This window comes from Heterodontus francisci, chromosome 36 (genome assembly GCF_036365525.1).
Source record: "Heterodontus francisci isolate sHetFra1 chromosome 36, sHetFra1.hap1, whole genome shotgun sequence".
NCBI lineage: Eukaryota > Metazoa > Chordata > Chondrichthyes > Heterodontiformes > Heterodontidae > Heterodontus > Heterodontus francisci.
The window spans coordinates 25,692,842-25,710,472 of NC_090406.1; the positions used below are offsets into that span (position 1 = coordinate 25,692,842).

At 42.3% G+C, this 17,631-nt stretch overlaps 1 protein-coding gene across 3 annotated transcripts in view; it reads right to left on the reverse strand.

Moving 5' to 3' along the window:
• The window catches only part of nfic (nuclear factor I/C), a 535,921-nt gene that overhangs the window by 188,044 nt on the left and 330,246 nt on the right, over window positions 1-17,631 (reverse strand). For all 3 annotated transcript variants that reach the window (XM_068016379.1, XM_068016380.1, XM_068016378.1), the window contains exons 4-5: window positions 8,213-8,287; window positions 3,666-3,789 (exon numbers count right to left, since the gene is read on the reverse strand). In XM_068016379.1, coding sequence (XP_067872480.1) covers window positions 3,666-3,789; window positions 8,213-8,287 — 199 coding nt within the window. The remainder of the gene's footprint in view (window positions 1-3,665; window positions 3,790-8,212; window positions 8,288-17,631) is intronic.

A 17,631-nucleotide genomic window follows, 5' to 3' on the forward strand; every position in this document is an offset into this window, starting at 1 on the left:
AGCCAGTGAGAACACTGCAGATGTCCTAACTATAAACTTCCAAAGTTTTCTCAATTTGGGAACTGTTCCTTTAGATTGGAAAATTGCGCATGTCACTCCATTATTTAGAAAGGTGACAGAGGAACAGGAGTAGGCCATTCAGCCCCTCGAGCCTGTTCTGCCATTCACTTAGATTGTGGCTGATATGGATCTTAAATCCATTTATCTGCCTTTGTCCGTAACCCTTAATACCCTTGCTTAACAAAAATCTACCAAAACAATTCACATATGTCTAAGTAGCCAAAGTAGTAGTGACATTGCAGAAGCCTCCAAACAGATTGCCAGTCAGTCCACTTGGCTGGGAGACCTGAAGCAACATTGAAATGGAGACAAATACAAACTGATCATAACAGTACTGTACCTTAGGACTGGACCTGCATGTTAATGGAATGAAGGTAGGGATCAGCCATGATCTGATTGAATGAGGGAACAGGTTCGAGAGATTAAATGGCTTAGTCCTGTTCCTGTGCTCCGAATGATATACAATTACAGAAAACAACTCAAACTATTGATTCAGATACACTTCATCAGCACTGATCGGAATGGATCACAGTTCTGGTTATCTGTGGGGAAAAAGCCACGATTGTCTTTGTTTTAAATATGACATCCTTAAATCCGATAATGAATCTGTCGAGGCATTGACTAAAAAACATTATAATGGATGAGCACCATGGGCTAAACAGCTTCACAGACAAGGGGGCCGGAACTTTACCAGCAAGAGTGAAGTCCTGCCGCCAGGACTGAAAGCAGATCTCGAGCCCATGTGGGTGGATGGCATGACCCTGGGGGCAATTTTACCGGCAGCAGCCAATTAAGAGGCCACTGCTGGGACCACCATTCAATTAAGGACAGTGGCCTGCCTAAGAAGACTGGAGTATCCTGGAATGTTTTGGTAGAACTACAAGGTAAGAGTGGTAATAAAAACAAGAAATGCTGGAATCACTCAGCAGGTTTGGCAGCACCTTTGGAAAGAGAAGCAGAGTTAACTTTTCGGGTCAGTGACCCTTCTTCGGAACTGACCCAAAACGTTAACTCTGCTTCTCTTTCCACAGATGCTGCCAGACCTGCTGAGTGATTCCAGCATTTCTTGTTTTTATTTCAGATTTCCAGCATCCGCAGTATTTTTCTTTTATTAAGGTAAGAGTGGTGCTGTGCTGTTTATTCTAAGGAAATCTCATACAATTGACTTACACCAGTTTTACACTAAAACATTGCTGCACTGAAATACCTTAAAGGATTTTGTCTGCTTCCGAAATACCTCTGCTGAAATCCTCTGCCACTCATTATAACCCCGTCCCACTCAACAGACCAGCTCATGTGAGTTTCCTGAACTTACTCCAGTAATGCATGGTGTAGATTTATGCCCAAAAAGATAGGCAGAGCGTGGACCAAGGTCACTTGATGGAGCATAACTGAGATGTTTGTAGTTTGATTGGAATTTTCATTGGAATTTAAAGACAAAGTTCTTACTGAGACCTGCACTCTCCTTGTGCTGTAAGTTTTGAACCCCCACCACCCCTAATAACCCAGTATCCTGCCACTCCATATGTTCAGAGGAACTAAGCGGCTTGTTTGGCTTTCCCAATGAACATAATGCTGTGATGCATAATACTGGAAGATGATGAGGAGGGAGAGTAGAGGCAAGAGGCTCCACGAGTGAGGTGCCACGGCACAAGGTAACAGCATTTTTATACCCATTGGCTTGGCTGCATTTGTTCTTGTTTTATGCCAATTTTTATATTCTGGTGTAGCTTCTGCAAGAAACTATGGCGGAAATTTCCACTGGCAAGATCGGTGCAGAAATCGATGTAATTGTTGGCTTAATTTCTGCACAGGTGCAATTGAGGAAATTTGGAACAAATGGACTGAATTTTCCCGTTCAAGTCACGAGCCCAACATTGGGCTGATTGCTGGGTCGCAAACCCAGACATACACATGGACAAGCTGGGCCCCATATTTTTTTTTTGTCATTTACCCGGCATACCCCCGCCTCCAAACCCGTCTGCAAAGTGCTGTGAAAAATCCCCCCAATATCTCAACTATGTTGATATAATTAAATAAAATCTTCGGCAACCAACAGTAACTAGCTGAACATTGAATTTGGGACCAGTGCAACATTGAACAGATGACTGGTATTGAGTTACAATGTGGCAATTCAGTCGAGTGATTCTGATCACTCTGGTGGTTTCTGATTGCAAGCAGAAACTCAGGATCCAATTAATGTCTCAAATTCACTGATATTTGGGTACAATATTTTATAGTTTATGTTTTAAAATTGCTTTAGCTTTTCTTCCCAACATACAGTGTTTCTGATAATTGCGGCAGAAGTCGCTAGTGAGGTGAAAGATAATTGTGCAGGTGTATGGTACCATGAGATTTGCCAGATTTTGTTTTTGATACATATTACAATAAAGCATTGCAGCAAGAATATTTATGATTAAATTCATCATGCTACAGACAGAATTTAAACACACAGGGGTGGAAATCCCAATCCGGCACTGGAGACATCTCCAGAGTAAGTGCAGAGAAGGGGGCTGCAGAATGGAGTGGAAACCAGTTCCACTGAGATTCCGGACTGTTCAGAATAGGCTGGCAAATTCCTGTGTGGTTCCCATGAGTGCAACCTTCCACCTGCTCCCCCATATCACGGTGTATAGCTTGGGGAGTACCCAGGGCTCATAAGTAAGTTCCACCCCGTCTGCCTACTTTGCATAATAATTATTCAGAAAAGACACTTAGTATATTCAAAGTCCTGTTATGTATTTGCTAATGTGGAAAACAAACAAACAATCTGAATGTGTGGTGATTGAGAAATTGTCAACTTTAGCCCAAAAAGGTCACAAAGCTGGTGATGCACACGCCCAAGGCTACAGTTGGGAGGACCAAACCATTTGCAGGTTCAGGGCCCATTTATGTTTGACTGGCGAGATGGGGGAACCAGATGGGTGCTCTCTGCAGCTCACTAATTTCATGTGGCGGATCATCGATGGCTTCTGCATGCAGCCTGCCAGCAGGTAGGGCCTGTTTGGTGGTGGGAGGGTGGCTGTTGGTCCTGGGGATGGCGAGAATGGCTGCTGGTTAGGTGACTAGACGCCTGGTACCACTGGAACTAGCAATGCCTTGCCCACTCGTATATTGAAATTTCAAGCAGGGCCCTACATCAGGTTTTGGACCCCAATTGCATATTTGCACAGCATGCCGCCTGTTTTGTGCATCAATGCTGATTTCCCATTTGTAAGTCTGACTGCAAATTGAATCAGGTGGTCAACTACGTTTCCAAAATGCCCAAGTAGATATTCCTCTGTCAGGTGAGAATTGGGCAGCTGGCAGTTGAAAATCCTACCTCTGATGTCTCAAGGATCTAGGTATTCTTGTGGTATGATGATGACAATGGCACATTGAAGTCCCTGTTCTACAACTGCTCTCTGCATTCTGTATCATGTACTGGAAGCATTTGGAATTTACCTTTTGCTCAAAAAATGTAAAAAAAAAAATTTTTGTTTAAATCATTGGAAGTTCGTACATTATTGTCATTTCTGAGAAAATCATGGCCCCATTTATAAGAAGAAGCTTGCAGTGCATTATATTAATAGTTTCTCGTGGGTTATACAATTTTAGTCACATACCCGCTCGATGAGCTGCTTGGCAAAGTTCTCCTCATCCCTGCACTTGGTGGGTTCAAATCATAGGCCAAATGACCTTGTAACTCTCCAAGAGAGAAATTCGGCCCTGTTCCTGTCACAATGGGAGCTAAAAATTAAAGAAATCAAAACATATTATTAAAATTTGTAATCAAACTGGGGTTTAAAACTCTTTACAGGCCTGTCTGTATCTCTAAACTGGAAGTTCAGTTTCTATACATTCAGCTTCATACCCTAGTTACTGAGCATCTCTAAGAACCACAAAATACACAATTCAAAATATTTACAAAAATTTGTAAGAAAAAATTATAGTTCAGCAGCAGCACCTGCTGAGAGACATTAACCTAAATGTTCTCTGTATGTCTTGTTAAGGTTTCTATGAATGAAATCGATACAACTTCTTTAGCTTTCTCCACTCAGCTAGCCCTCTTAAACTTGTTTTGTGTTATACCATACTATGTGTAGTATTAGCTTCTGTTGGTTCCCACTGTTGTTAAGAGGGTGGATGTGTCTCCAAATCTCCAACGGCCATTTGCTAAGAGATGCATGATGGCAAACTGGTGATATTACCTTCATACCATTTCCTTCCCCTCAAAACGTTCAGTTGCTGTCAGCACTTCTCTCAGCAGCTCAGTCAACTTCCATCAAAACTACATCCTCACACTATGACACTTAAGCTAATGCTCATAAGCACTGCACACCTACTCCACCCAAGCAGCAGGTATTCAGTGTTTTTTGTGACATTTTAAATAACAAACTTGCAATGGTCCATGCAAAGAGCAAATTGCTAAGAGCAAATGCTATTGGTAGCAGTTATACATTGATAACATAACTGCTTATTTCTTGATTGTTTCTAACAATTTGAAACAGGCCTTTAAAGTAGATTGTTTCCACATCAAACTCCACAAGGAAAGTCAAAAGAGGACTCCTGTGTAGAATGTGGACTCCATTCAGCACTGGATTAAAGAAAACGTTGGAATATTGATTTAAATGCTCCAAACCCTTGACAGTGGCATAACAAGGCATAACATGCAGGTTCTGTGAGAGCAGGTAAAACAAGGGGAGTGAAAGAACTAAAAAGGAACCACCAAATTAAAGAATAGTAAAAGGGCAAGATAGGAGAAACTTGGTTAAAAAGAGAACACCTCAATCAATTCAAAGCTGAAAGGGACAGTTAAAAGCAAAGAACAGTGAAGGAAATAAGAGGTATTAGGTAGAAGTAAAGTTAAATGGGAACACCTGAGATTAAAAATAAAAGTTAAATTAGAAGGGGACAAGAGGTTAAATATAACAAAAAAGGGGAACAACTGAAAGAAGTATATCTAAGATGGAGACCATGAAATGTGTTTGCTATGGGGTGTCCACAAATGAGACTGCAGGAAAATGGATAGCCATGTGTGTCATAAGACAATACCTACAGGATGGTAAGTTAGAGCTAGAGCGTTGCAAATTGAACAAAAGTCAGAAAGGGTATTGATGGGAACTAATGGTAGCATCCATGAAAGGGGTAAATTACATAAGGAGAAATAACATAGGGGCCTTAAAAGCCACATATTTGGGGATGCCAATGAATGATTCCTGACATATTTCCAGTGCTTGGAAAAGGAAGAGAGTTAATCAAAAAAAAACTGAGGAGGTATATGAGTGAGTGGCAGTACGTTACAAGAACAAGCTGCCTTCATAAGTAAGTGGGAATCCTTGCAGGAAGAAAATGGATCAGAATAGGAGAAACAGACTGCACTTAAACCAAGCAGGAACAAAGAGTAACATTCAAGCAGCAGGAACTCATTTAAACCAGATGGATGTGGGTGCAAGGGGGGAAGGCATGGAATTAATACATTCCCAAATGAGTCAGATCGTAGGGTAGAAGGCTGTTAACAGGTACGTGGAATACAAATACCTAGAGACAGACACACAGGAGCAGGAGTCCAGGAATGAGCAGACACTAGGGAACATGAGAAGAAGCAAATCTATCATATATATCTACACGAACACTAGAAGCATTAGAAATAAGATGCCGGAACTCGATACTGTTGTGGCTGTTGGTAGCTAATGATGTGGTGGGAATATCATAAACATGGGTAAATCCTGAGGTTGGAAATTGATATAATATTCAAGAGCAGAGAGACAAAACAGGGTGCCCAGAAAAGGAGACAGTGTAATCCCATATATCACAGACAAGTGGAAGGTAAAGGAAGTTGGCCTAGAAACTCGTTTAGGCCAGTTTTCAAGCTGGAGGATGGAGAAATTGGTCCTCCAGGAAAGATGACAAAAACTTGGGTTTTTCAGACTAGAAAGGAGGCATAAGACATGCTCTTAAAGAGATATATAAGATTGTTAAGAATAATAGAGATCTTAACCAGAATATTGCTTTATATTAAACTGCAGGAGCAGACCAAGGCAACACAAGCTCAAACTAGGTAAAGGTTCTTTTAGAACTGATATCAGGAAATTATTGTTCACACAAAGAGTGATTCAATGTGGATGAATTTCCAGATAGTGGTGGGGATGAAAACACTGGAATCATTTAAGAAACAACTGGATGCTTCAACAGGGAGTGATTAGCGATCTTTTTCAGTAGATAAATTAAGATTGGACGAATGGCCATGTTCATTTGTAATTATCTTACAATCCAACCCTAAAAGTTGAATTAAACTTTTCCTTACCAGCATCTTTGCTAAATTAAACCTAAATTCTTCGGGACAGGATTTACTCCCATTTGGAAACAAATGGACTTATTAGCGAGAGGCAGCATGGTTTTGTGAAGGGGAGGTCGTGTCTCACTAATTTGATTGAGTTTTTTGAGGAAGTGACGAAGATGATTGATGAAGGAAGGGCAGTGGATGTTATCTATATGGACTTCAGTAAAGCCTTTGACAAGGTCCCTCATGGCAGACTGATACAAAAGGTGAAGTCACATGGGATCAGAGGGGAGCTGGCAAGATGGATACAGAACTGGCTCGGTCATAGAAGACAGAGGGTAGCAGTGGAAGGGTGCTTTTCTGAATGGAGGGATGTGACTAGTGGTGTTCCGCAGGGATCAGTGCTGGGACCTTTGTTGTTTGTAGTATATATAAATGATTTGGAGGAAAATGTAGCTGGTCTGATTAGTAAGTTTGCGGACGACACAAAGGTTGGTGGAGTTGCGGACAGTGATGAGGATTGTCAGAGGATACAGCAGGATATAGATCGGTTGGAGACTTGGGCGGAGAAATGGCAGATGGAGTTTAATTCGGACAAATGTGAGGTAATGCATTTTGGAAGGTCTAATGCAGGTGGGAAGTATACAGTAAATGGCAGAACCCTTAGGAGTATTGACAGGCAGAGAGATCTGGGCGTGCAGGTCCACAGGTCACTGAAAGTGGCAACGCAGGTGGATAAGGTAGTCAAGAAGGCATACGGCATGCTTGCCTTCATCGGTCGGGGCATAGAATATAAAAATAGACAAGTCATGCTGCAGCTGTACAGAACTTTAGTTAGGCCACACTTAGAATATTTATTTAGAGATACAGCACTGAAACAGGCCCTTCGGCCCACCGAGTCTGTGCCGACCAACAACCACCCATTTATACTAACCCTACACTAGGGGCAATTTACAACGGCCAATTTACCTATCACCTGCAAGTCTTTTGGATGTGGGAGGAAACCGGAGCACCCGGCGAAAACCCACGCAGACACAGGGAGAACTTGCAAACTCCGCACAGGCAGTACCCAGAATCGAACCCGGGTCGCTGGAGCTGTGAGGCTGCGGTGCTAACCACTGCGCCACTGTGCCGCCCAATTGCGTGCAATTCTGGTCGCCACACTACCAGAAGGATGTGGAGGCTTTGGAGAGGGTACAGAAGAGGTTTACCAGGATGTTGCCTGGTCTGGAGGGCATTAGTTATGAGGAGAGGTTGGATAAACTCAGATTGTTTTCACTGGAACGACGGAGGTGGAGGGGCGACATGATAGAGGTTTACAAAGTTATAAGCGGCATGGACAGAGTGGATAGTCAGAAGCTTTTTCCCAGGGTGGAAGAGTCAGTTACTAGGGGACATAGGTTTAAGGTGACAGGGGCAAAGTTTAGAGGGGATGTGCGAGGCAAGTTCTTTACACAGAAGGTGGTGAGTGCCTGGAACTTGTTGCTGGGGGAGGTGGTGGAAGCAGGTACCATAGAGACGTTTAAGAGGCATCTTGACAAATACATGAATAGGATGGGAATAGAGGGATACGGACCCCGGAAGTGCAGAAGGTTTTATGTTTAGGCAGGCATCAAGATCAGCGCAGGCTTGGAGGGCCGAATGGCCTGTTCCTGTGCTGTACTGTTCTTTGTTCTTTGTAAATTATGTTGCCATAATAGAGTCGCAAGCTACACTGCTTTATCTATAATATATATGGTATGAGACTTAAAACATTTCACTGTTTTATTATTTAAGTAAAACTATACATGGCCACTATTTCTAATATCAAATTTGAAGAAATTCTTTAAGTGTCTATGCTAAATATGGTACCATAGCTATCAAAGGGACTTAAATAAAAACAACACTTACTTCTGGATACCTGCACTAGCTCATTTACATTGAAGACACCTGAAGTCACAAAGCTGTCCTGAAATTCTGTGTGTTCTGCAAAAGACAAGACAAGTCAATGAACTGATTGTAAAAATTATACTTTCTTTTCATTGATAGGAGCACTGTAAGGGAAAGGGGGAGTGGGTGGGGCAGGGAGAAAGGACGCAATTCCCAGAGGTGCAACACTCATCATTTTGAGCAGAACATCAAATTTTGGGACAGGAATGATATGGACATAACAATAATTTCAACAGTGATGTCACAATTCTGCGTTCTTTCCATGTTTCAATCACACGGTTGTCATTATATTATTGGCTTCCATGTCTTAAAGAGAAAGCAGACAAGTATGGAATCATAAAACACCCCACCGTACACATGCATACCAAATACAAATACCCTAAAAACACACACAGCCTCCTCATTCACCAAATGCACATGCACGTCACCTCCCACATACACTGTCTCAGCTCATCCAAAGGTCCACATTCTATTCTGTGCTAGATTCTGTTCCCCCATCATCACTGTCCATGCTGACCTCTATTGGCTGCTGGTCATCTAATACTATGAACTAAAAATCCTCAGCCTCAGTTATACAGCTCTCCATTAGCTCTACCCAATGTATTTTTGTAAGGTGCCTTGTGAACACTTTTACTATGTTAAAGACATTTAGCATCGAATCATAGAATGGTTACAGCACTGGACGAGGCCATTCAGCCATCACGTTTGTTCTGGCTCTCTTCAACATCAACTCAGCTAGTCCCACTCGCCTGTCTTTTCGCCGAAGCCCTGTAATTTTTATCTTCAGATAATTATCCAAAACCCTTCTGAAAGCCACGACTGAATCTGCCTCCACCACACTCTCAGGCAGTGCATTCCAGATCCTAACCACTTACTGCGTAAAAATGTTTTTCTTCATGTTGCCTTTGGTTCTTTGGCCATTCACCTTAAATCAGTGTCCTCTGGTTCTCGATTCTTCTGCCGGTGGGAATAGTTTCTCTCTATCTACTCTGTCCAGACCACTCATGATTTGGAACATATCTATCAAATCTCCTCTCAACCTTCTCTTCTCTAAGGAGAATAGCCGAGGTCATTAATACTGATCAAGAAAAGCAGTGGTGCAAATATCAATTCCTGGGGAGCCCCACTATATGCCTTGCTCCAGTCCAAGAAACAACCCTTCACCGCTATTCTTTGTTTCTTGTCACTCAGCCAACTTCATATCCATTCTGCCACTGTCCCTTTTATTCCACAGGTTTCAACTTTGCTGACAAGCCTATTATGTGGCATTTTATCAAATGCCTTTTGAAAGTCCATATTCACCACATCAACTGCCTTACTCTCATCAACCTTTAACCTCATCAAAGAACTCAATCAAGTTAGTTAAACATGATTTAACCTTAACAAATCTGTGCTGGTTTTCCTTAACAAAAACAAGAAATGCTGGAATCACTCAGCAGGTCTGGCAGCATCTGTGGAAAGAGAAGCAGAGTTAACGTTTCGGGTCAGTGACCCTTCTTCGGAACCCTTCGGAACTGGTTTTCCTTAATATTGGTTCAAGTGGCACAGTGGCGCAGTGGTTAGCACCGCAGCCTCACAGCTCCAGCGACCCGGGTTCAATTCTGGGTACTGCCTGTGTGGAGTTTGCAAGTTCTCCCTGTGTCTGCGTGGGTTTCCTCCGGGTGCTCCTGTTTCCTCCCACATGCCAAAGACTTGCAGGTTGATAGGTAAATTGGCCATTATAAATTGCCCCTAGTATAGGTAGGTGGTAGGGAAATATAGGGACAGGTGGGGATGTGGTAGGTATATGGGATTAGTGTAGGATTAGTATAAATGGGAGGTTGATGGTCGGCACAGACTCGGTGGGCCGAAGGGCCTGTTTCAGTGCTGTATCTCTAAACTAAGTGACTGTTAATTTTGACCTGGGTTATCGTTTCTAAAAGCTTTCCCACCACCGAGGTTAAACTGACTGGCCTATAGTTGCTGGGCTTATCCTTACACCTTTTTTTTAACAAGGGTGTAACATTTGCAATTCTCCAGTCCAATGGTACCACCCCTGTAACTAAGGAGGATTGGAAGATTATGGCCAGTGCCTCTGAAATTTCCACCCTTACTTCCCACAATATCCTTAGATGCATCTGACCTTGTCCTTGTGACTTATCAATTTTAAGTACAGCCAACCTTTCAAATATGTCCTCTTTATCAATTTTTAGCCCATCCAGTGCCTCAACTACCTCCTCCTTCATTATGATTTTGAAAGTACCTTCTTCCTTGGTATCGAGTCCTCTGCCTCGATGTATAAATAAATCTCCAATCAGCCCCACTCCTCCATTTACCACCCTTTTACTATTTATACGCCTATAGATTTTTGGATTGCCTTTTATGTTAGCTGCCAGTCCCTTCACATACTCACTCTCATTTCAGTTTTTCACTTCCTCTCTGAACTTTCTATATTCAGCCTGGATCTCACTTGTGTTATCAACATGACATCTGCCATATGCACACTTTTTCTGCTTCATCTTACTCTCTGTCATAATTTTTTCAAAATTCTTTCATGGGATGTGTGCGATTTGTTGCCAATCCCTAATTGCCCATGCCAACTGAGTGACTTGCTGGGGCATTTTAGAGGGCACCTAAGAGTCAACCACATTGTTGTGGACCTGTAGTCACCTGTAGGCCAGCAGATTTCCTTTCCTAAAGGACATCAGTGAACCAGATGGGTTTTTACGACAAACAATGATAGTTTCATGGCATTATTACTGAGACTAGCTTTAAATTCCAGATTTTATTAATTAATTGAATTTAAATTCCACCAGCTGCCGTGGTGCAATCTGAACCCGTGTCCCCAGGGCATTAGCCTGGGCCTCTGGATTACTAATTCTGAGACATTACTATTACGCCACCAGCTGCTCCGGGGAGCTCTGGCATTGTTTGTCCTACCTTTCCCTAACGTGGGAATGTACCTCGAATATACCCACACCCATCTCCTCTTTAAATGCTGCCCATTGTTCTGTTAGTTTTGCCTGTCAATCTTTGATTCCATCATAGCTTTTTCCCTTTCTAACATTGGGTGTTGTTTGTGCATAGTTATCTAGTCTGGTGCTTCATCTAAGTGATGCAGGAAATGGCAACTGTGAGTCACTGTCAGGCTCTGCGAACTGATGTGGCACTTGGTCTCTGTGTTGGGCTGGCTTCAAGCTGAAACTCTCCTGTTGCAGGTGCAGGTTGGTCCTGCCTGCTTTCAGGCTCCTAAGTACTCAGGGGTTGGGAAGGTGTAATGAAGACTTATGGCAGTGCAAGTGGAACAATCTGGCAAAAGAACACCAACAGCCAGTTTCTGTTCCAATTTTTCCCCTCTTCTGGCCTCTAGGTCATTCCGCCCATAGGTCCAGGGTTATCAGACCCCACAACATGACTGGTATTTGTGCAAGATAGATACTAAATCTCTCTTGCTTTGAGCTATGTTTTCTGTAAGCCTGTCCATTGAGGAGGTCACAGTGTAACCAAGAGCCTTTATTTCAGCATTCTGAACATTCATTAGAGTCTAAGACTGGCAACAAGGCTTCAGCTGTAAACACCAATGTAGCAGATGGCCCTTGATTTGCCATCAGTACCAAGGTTGTCCGATGCTTTCAATTCTTTGCATCAGAATCCTATATCTGCAATATGGACCCCCTTATACTTGTCACCATGGTGCGGAATCTTCTGAGAAAATCTGCTAATAACTGCATTAGCCCATTATTCTCTGAAAATATTCATCTGTATCTGGGCCCAGGAGATTTGGGTTCAGCTATGTATCTACTGGAAGAGATGCACTTCCCCTCCAGAAAGAATTAATGGCCAATTAAGGGCCTCTTCCCGCCTCCAATTTTGTTGAAGGCAGAGGGGCCCGCCACTGTGTGAGATGCCTCCTAGCGGGATTGAATCTCTGTTCCACTTCAGTAGATGCAGCATGCAAGGATATCATTAGACAGGGCTACAATGGGTAGGAATGGTCCTCTAGCAGACAGCTTTTGAATCCATACACCTCTTCAAACAAGGGACTATGGATTGCTGTAGAATTAAGGCATAAAGCAAAGCTGCCAGAAAATCTAAAATTGAACCAGGCTGACTGTAGAAAGTTCAGAGGGACAGTGAAAAAGGAAATGAGGGGCAAAGGGAGAGTATGAGAAGAGACTTGCAACTAACATAAAGGGGAATCCAAAAGTCTTCTATAGGTACAAAGTAAAAAGGTAGTAAGAGATGAGGTGGGGCCAAGTAGGGATCAAAAAGGGGATCTAATGCACGGAGGCAGAGGGATGGCTGCGGTACTAAATGAACAGTTTGTGTCCATCTTTATCAAGGAAGAAGATGCTGCCAAAGTCATACTGAAGGAGGACTGTGGGGTTAAAAATAGATGAAGAGGAGGAATTAGAAAGGTTGGCTCTACCTAAAGTTGGTAAGTCACTAGGACCGGATGGGATGCATCTGAGGATGCCGAGGGAAGTAAGTGCAGAAACAGTAGAGGCACTGAACATAATCTTCAATTCCTCCTTAGAAATGGAGGTGGTGCCAGAGGGCTGGAGAATTGCAAAAAAGGGGTGTTCAAAAAAGGGTGTAAGGATTGTTATGAACGTTGGACATTATAACATGATTATGTTTTTAAAAATTTAATTTTTAGAAGTTTAAGATGGAGTCCAAAAGGTCAGCTGATCTCACATCCACTCTGCTAAGTGACAAGAGAGATCATAGACCGTTTTTTAAAAAAAAGAGACTGCAGAGTTAACACATGAAGAACTATGGGTTTCACCCTCCCAGACTTTTGGGTTGTAAAACAAGGATTCAATGATTTTGAAGATTCAAATGTACCAGGCAGCTGTTAACACCTGGAAACAATGGAAGGCCCAGATAGCTCTGAGAAACCAGCCTTCTGGATGTTGCATAAAAACAGGGAATGCTGGAACCACTCAGCAGGTCTGGCAGCATCTGTGGAAAGAGAAGCAGAGTTAACGTTTCGGGTCAGCGACCCTTCATCGGAACTGACAAATATTAGAAAAGTCACAGGTTATAAGCAAGTGAGGTGGGGGGTGGGGCAAGAGATAACAAAGGAGGTCTAGATTGGACCAGGCCACATAGCTGACCAAAAGGTCACGGAGAAAAGGCAAACAATATGTTAATGGTGTGTTGGAAGACAAAGCATTAGTACAGATTAGGTGTAAATACACTGAATATTGAACAGCAGCAAGTGCAAACCTGACAACCTTGGTTTTTTTTCAGGTTTGCACTTGCTGCTGTTCAATATTCAGTGTATTCACACCTAATCTGTACTAATGCTTTGTCTTCCAACACACCATTAACATATTGTTTGCCTTTGCTCCATGACCTTTTGGTCAGCTATGTGGCATGGTCCAATCTAGACCTCCTTTGTTATCTCTTGCCCCACCCCCACCTCACTTGCTTATAACCTGTGACTTTTCTAATATTTGTCAGTTCCGATGAAGGGTCGCTGACCCGAAACGTTAACTCTGCTTCTCTTTCCACAGATGCTGCCAGACCTGCTGAGTGGTTCCAGCATTTCTTGTTTTTATTTCAGATTTCCAGCATCCGCAGTATTTTGCTTTTATTCTGGATGTTGCATATTGGAACAGGACAATAAGCTATTTAATGTTAAGTTCAGATAAATGTAACAGATTTTCTGAAGGCAGACAGGCTGTAAGAGAGGAAACTAGTGGTTGCGGCCTCAAGGCAGCTTGAGACTGGGCTGTAAGAGAAGAAACCAGCCTCGAGACAGAGAGAGAGAGAGGGACATCTGCTCTCAGAAGTCTGCTACAATAAAAGGCTGAGAAGACCTGAATCTGTTTTGAAAGCTGAAGCTTGAGGGGAGGTAGAAGACTAGTAGGATCACCAGGAATTGCTTTATTCACAGACGTTCAGGTTGGAAATGCTCGGGGAAGTGAGCGAAGACGACACTGATTTGTGAAAAGGTCTGAGAGATCCAACCCATTGCTACTGGGAGGAATTTGGAACTTATAACTGCAAAGGATTTCACCATCAAAAAGGACAGTATAACTTACGCGTGTGGTGTGGGGTTTTCAAGTATTGTAATAAAAAAGAGAATACCTTTCTTTGTAATTTGTGGTATCAGCTACTTACAAAGTACTATTTGATCAATAGGGATTTCTTTTAGTTTAGTTGTTATAGTAAAAGTTTTAAAACGTTGTGTAATCCTTTAAATTGGTCTGGGGGGGTTCATAATCGTATTTTAACGCTAATGGTCTCACTGAGGTTGTAACAAATTGGGGGCTCATTTGGGATATGAATTCAGAGGCTGTAAAACGGGTTTGCTGGAATTTTCCAGAGTTTTAAACGAACAGGATTTCACATTTAATTTGGCTGGATTCAGCAGGAAATCACCATGAGTACCATTAATGTACAAGAATTTGTTAAGAGAGAAGATTTGACTCAGTATATTGCAGAAGTTGAGAAAGGTCAATTTGGTCATGGTAGCAGCACACGTGGGGGTCAGTATAATCCCAGGGGCTAGGGAGGTGGAGATAATCCAAGGATTGGTTCCTTGCTTGAAGCTGGTAAAAGAATAGGATGATTCCACTTGTGTTCAAGTGAAGCTAGCCAAAATTGAGTGAGAAGCTGAGATTGGAAAGGGAAGAAAAGAAAAAGACAATTACAACTTGAAATTAGAAAGCTTGAACACGTAAGGAAAGAGAAAGGAAAAGAAAGAGAGTTACAGAGGGGAAAGGAAGCCAGGAAATTTGAACTGGGCAAAAAAAAAGCTTAGATTACATGGACAGGAAGTGGCAGGAAGGTTTGAGGATGAATCTGATCTAACTCCTGGTTTTAATTTGGCAAGGAATATTCGCTTAGAGCCTTAATTCAGTGGGGAAGAAGTTGAAGTGTATTTTGTGTCCTTTGAAAAAATTGCTACTAAGCTGCAAAGGACAAAAGAAGGTTGGACAATTTTATCGCAAAATGTGTTCGTGGAAAAAGCGTTAGAGGTTTATTCAACACTTACAAAGGAACAGTCAAGTGATTATTAAATGGTTAAAACTGAGGTTCTCAATGCTTATGAGTTGGTACCAGAGGCTTCCAGGCAAAATTTCAGGAATTTAAATAAAAACAGGGTCAGACATTTATGGAATTTTCTAGAGAGATGGAAATCATATTTGATCATTGGTGTCAGTCCATGAAGATTGAACAAGAGTTTGAAAACCTTAGGGAAGTAGTCCTAATGGACAAATTTAAAATAGTATCCCTTCAGGGATAAGGTCCCACCTGGAAGAACATCAAGATGGTAAAATAGGGAATGTTGCAGAAATGGCAGGATTATTGCAAATTGACCCACAAAATCATTAGTTACAGGCCCCATAATTTGGAAATTTTCACAGGAGTTGGAAAGATGGGACAGTGGATAATGAGAAGAGATTCAGTTTTAGTTAGAGAAAGGATACAGGAAACCCTCAGATAGTAAAAAGGTTATTAGGAGACTAGGGTTGAGTCAAAAGGGTTAACATGTTTTTTGTCATAAAAGAGAGCATCATAATGCTGGAAGTTAAAGTGCAAGCCAGTAGCTCTCGTTGGTTTACCAAAATTCTTTCCTGAAAAGGATGGCCCAATAGGTGGCGCTGTTGACAAGCCAGTGGACAGGGAACAGAAGTGTTCTCCCTTCTATGCTAATGAATTAAGTTGGGTCCCTGAAGGGTACAGAAGTTCTGTTCTCCGGGTTATGGTGTCCCCATATCTGTCAGATGAAGCAGGCAAGCCAATTGTGCTGCTGAGAGATATGGGGGCAATTCAGTCATCAATGGTAGCAAATAATGTAAATTTTTCCCCAAATAGTGCTTTGAATGCGAAGTTAATGGTGTGGGGAATTGAGGGTGGTTATTTATCCATTCCCTTGTATAAGTTTAATTTGCAATGTGATTTTGTCACCGGTCCAGTAACAGTGGGAATTGTCCCAAATTTGCATATTGAAGGGGTGCATTTGTTGCTAGGGAATGACTTAGCTGGGGATAAGGTATTTGCCTCTGCAGTAGTTTCAGAAAAGCTAGCTGAGCTTGCTGAAACTGAAGTTTTGCCGAAGGAATTTCGTGGAATATTCCCATATTGCGCAGTGGCAAGATTCCAGGCTCATAAGATTAAACAAGGTGAGATGGATTCAGTTGTTGTGGAGGACAAGTCAGGTGTTTGGTTGGCTGAGACTTTTTCAAGGATTTGGATGAGGATGTCAGTGGAAAAGGCTCCAAGGCTAACAATGGGGAATCGTATAGCAGATCATCTTTGATTGAGGCCCAACAGGCGGACCTGACTTAAGAAGTTTGTCTCAAATGGCGTGTTCTGAGGCAGACTTTGAAAAGATCCCTGAGTGCTATTATATTAAGAATGACATTCTAATGAGAAAGTGGAGACCTCCCCAGAGGCCCGCTGATGAATACTGGGCTATCGTTCAGTTTGTTGTTCTCCCGGGTACCGCAGTGAGATTTTGAGAATTGCCCACGAGATCCCACTGGCAGGTCATGTGGGTATTCGAAAGACTCAGCCCAGGATAAGCCAGCGTTTTTATTGGCCAGGCTTGCAGAAGTATGTGGCTGAATTTTGCAGAACTTGCCATACATGTCAGGTAGTTGGAAAGCCACAGCCTTAGATTAAGCCATTGTACCAATACCTGTTTATGATGAACCATTTCGTAGGGTTCTTGCAGATTGTGTTGGAGGACCCTTACCCACAACCAAATCAGGTCATAAGTTTCCGAACCATCATGGATTTTTCCACTAGGTTTCCAGAGGCAACACCTTTGAAAAAGATCACAGCGAAAGCTGTGATTGAGGGGTTAATTCAGTATTTCACTAAATATGGATTGCCAAAAGAAATTCAGTTAAACCAGGGGTCAAATTTCATGTCAGGGGTATTTCCAGAGGTCGTGAGTAACTTGGGAGTGAGACAGCTCAAATTGTCTGCTTATCCCCCACAGTCACAAGGTACTGTGGAAGAGTATCACCAAACCCTAAAAAGCAAGATAAAGGCTTATTCTTCTGAGTATCATTATGATAGGGATAAGGGATAACATTTTTATTATTTGCCACCAGGTACACACCAAATGAGTCTACAGGTTTCAGACCATTTGAATTGTTCTATGGGCATGAGGTTACGGGTCTCTTTAAACTCATTAAGGAGAGATTTTGAGCACAGAGAAAGGAAACTACCCTCTTACATTAAGTCAGAATTTCGAGCGAGACTCACAAAAGCTTGTGAGTTGTCCAGAAAACACCTCAAGATTTCTCAGCAAGTGATTAAAACCCAAGCGGATAGGACAGCTAAGGCAGGCAGTTTGCAGCCCGGAGACAAGATGTTAGTTCTATTACCATTGCCCGAGGAACCACTGAAAGCTAGGCTCAGTGGACCTTACT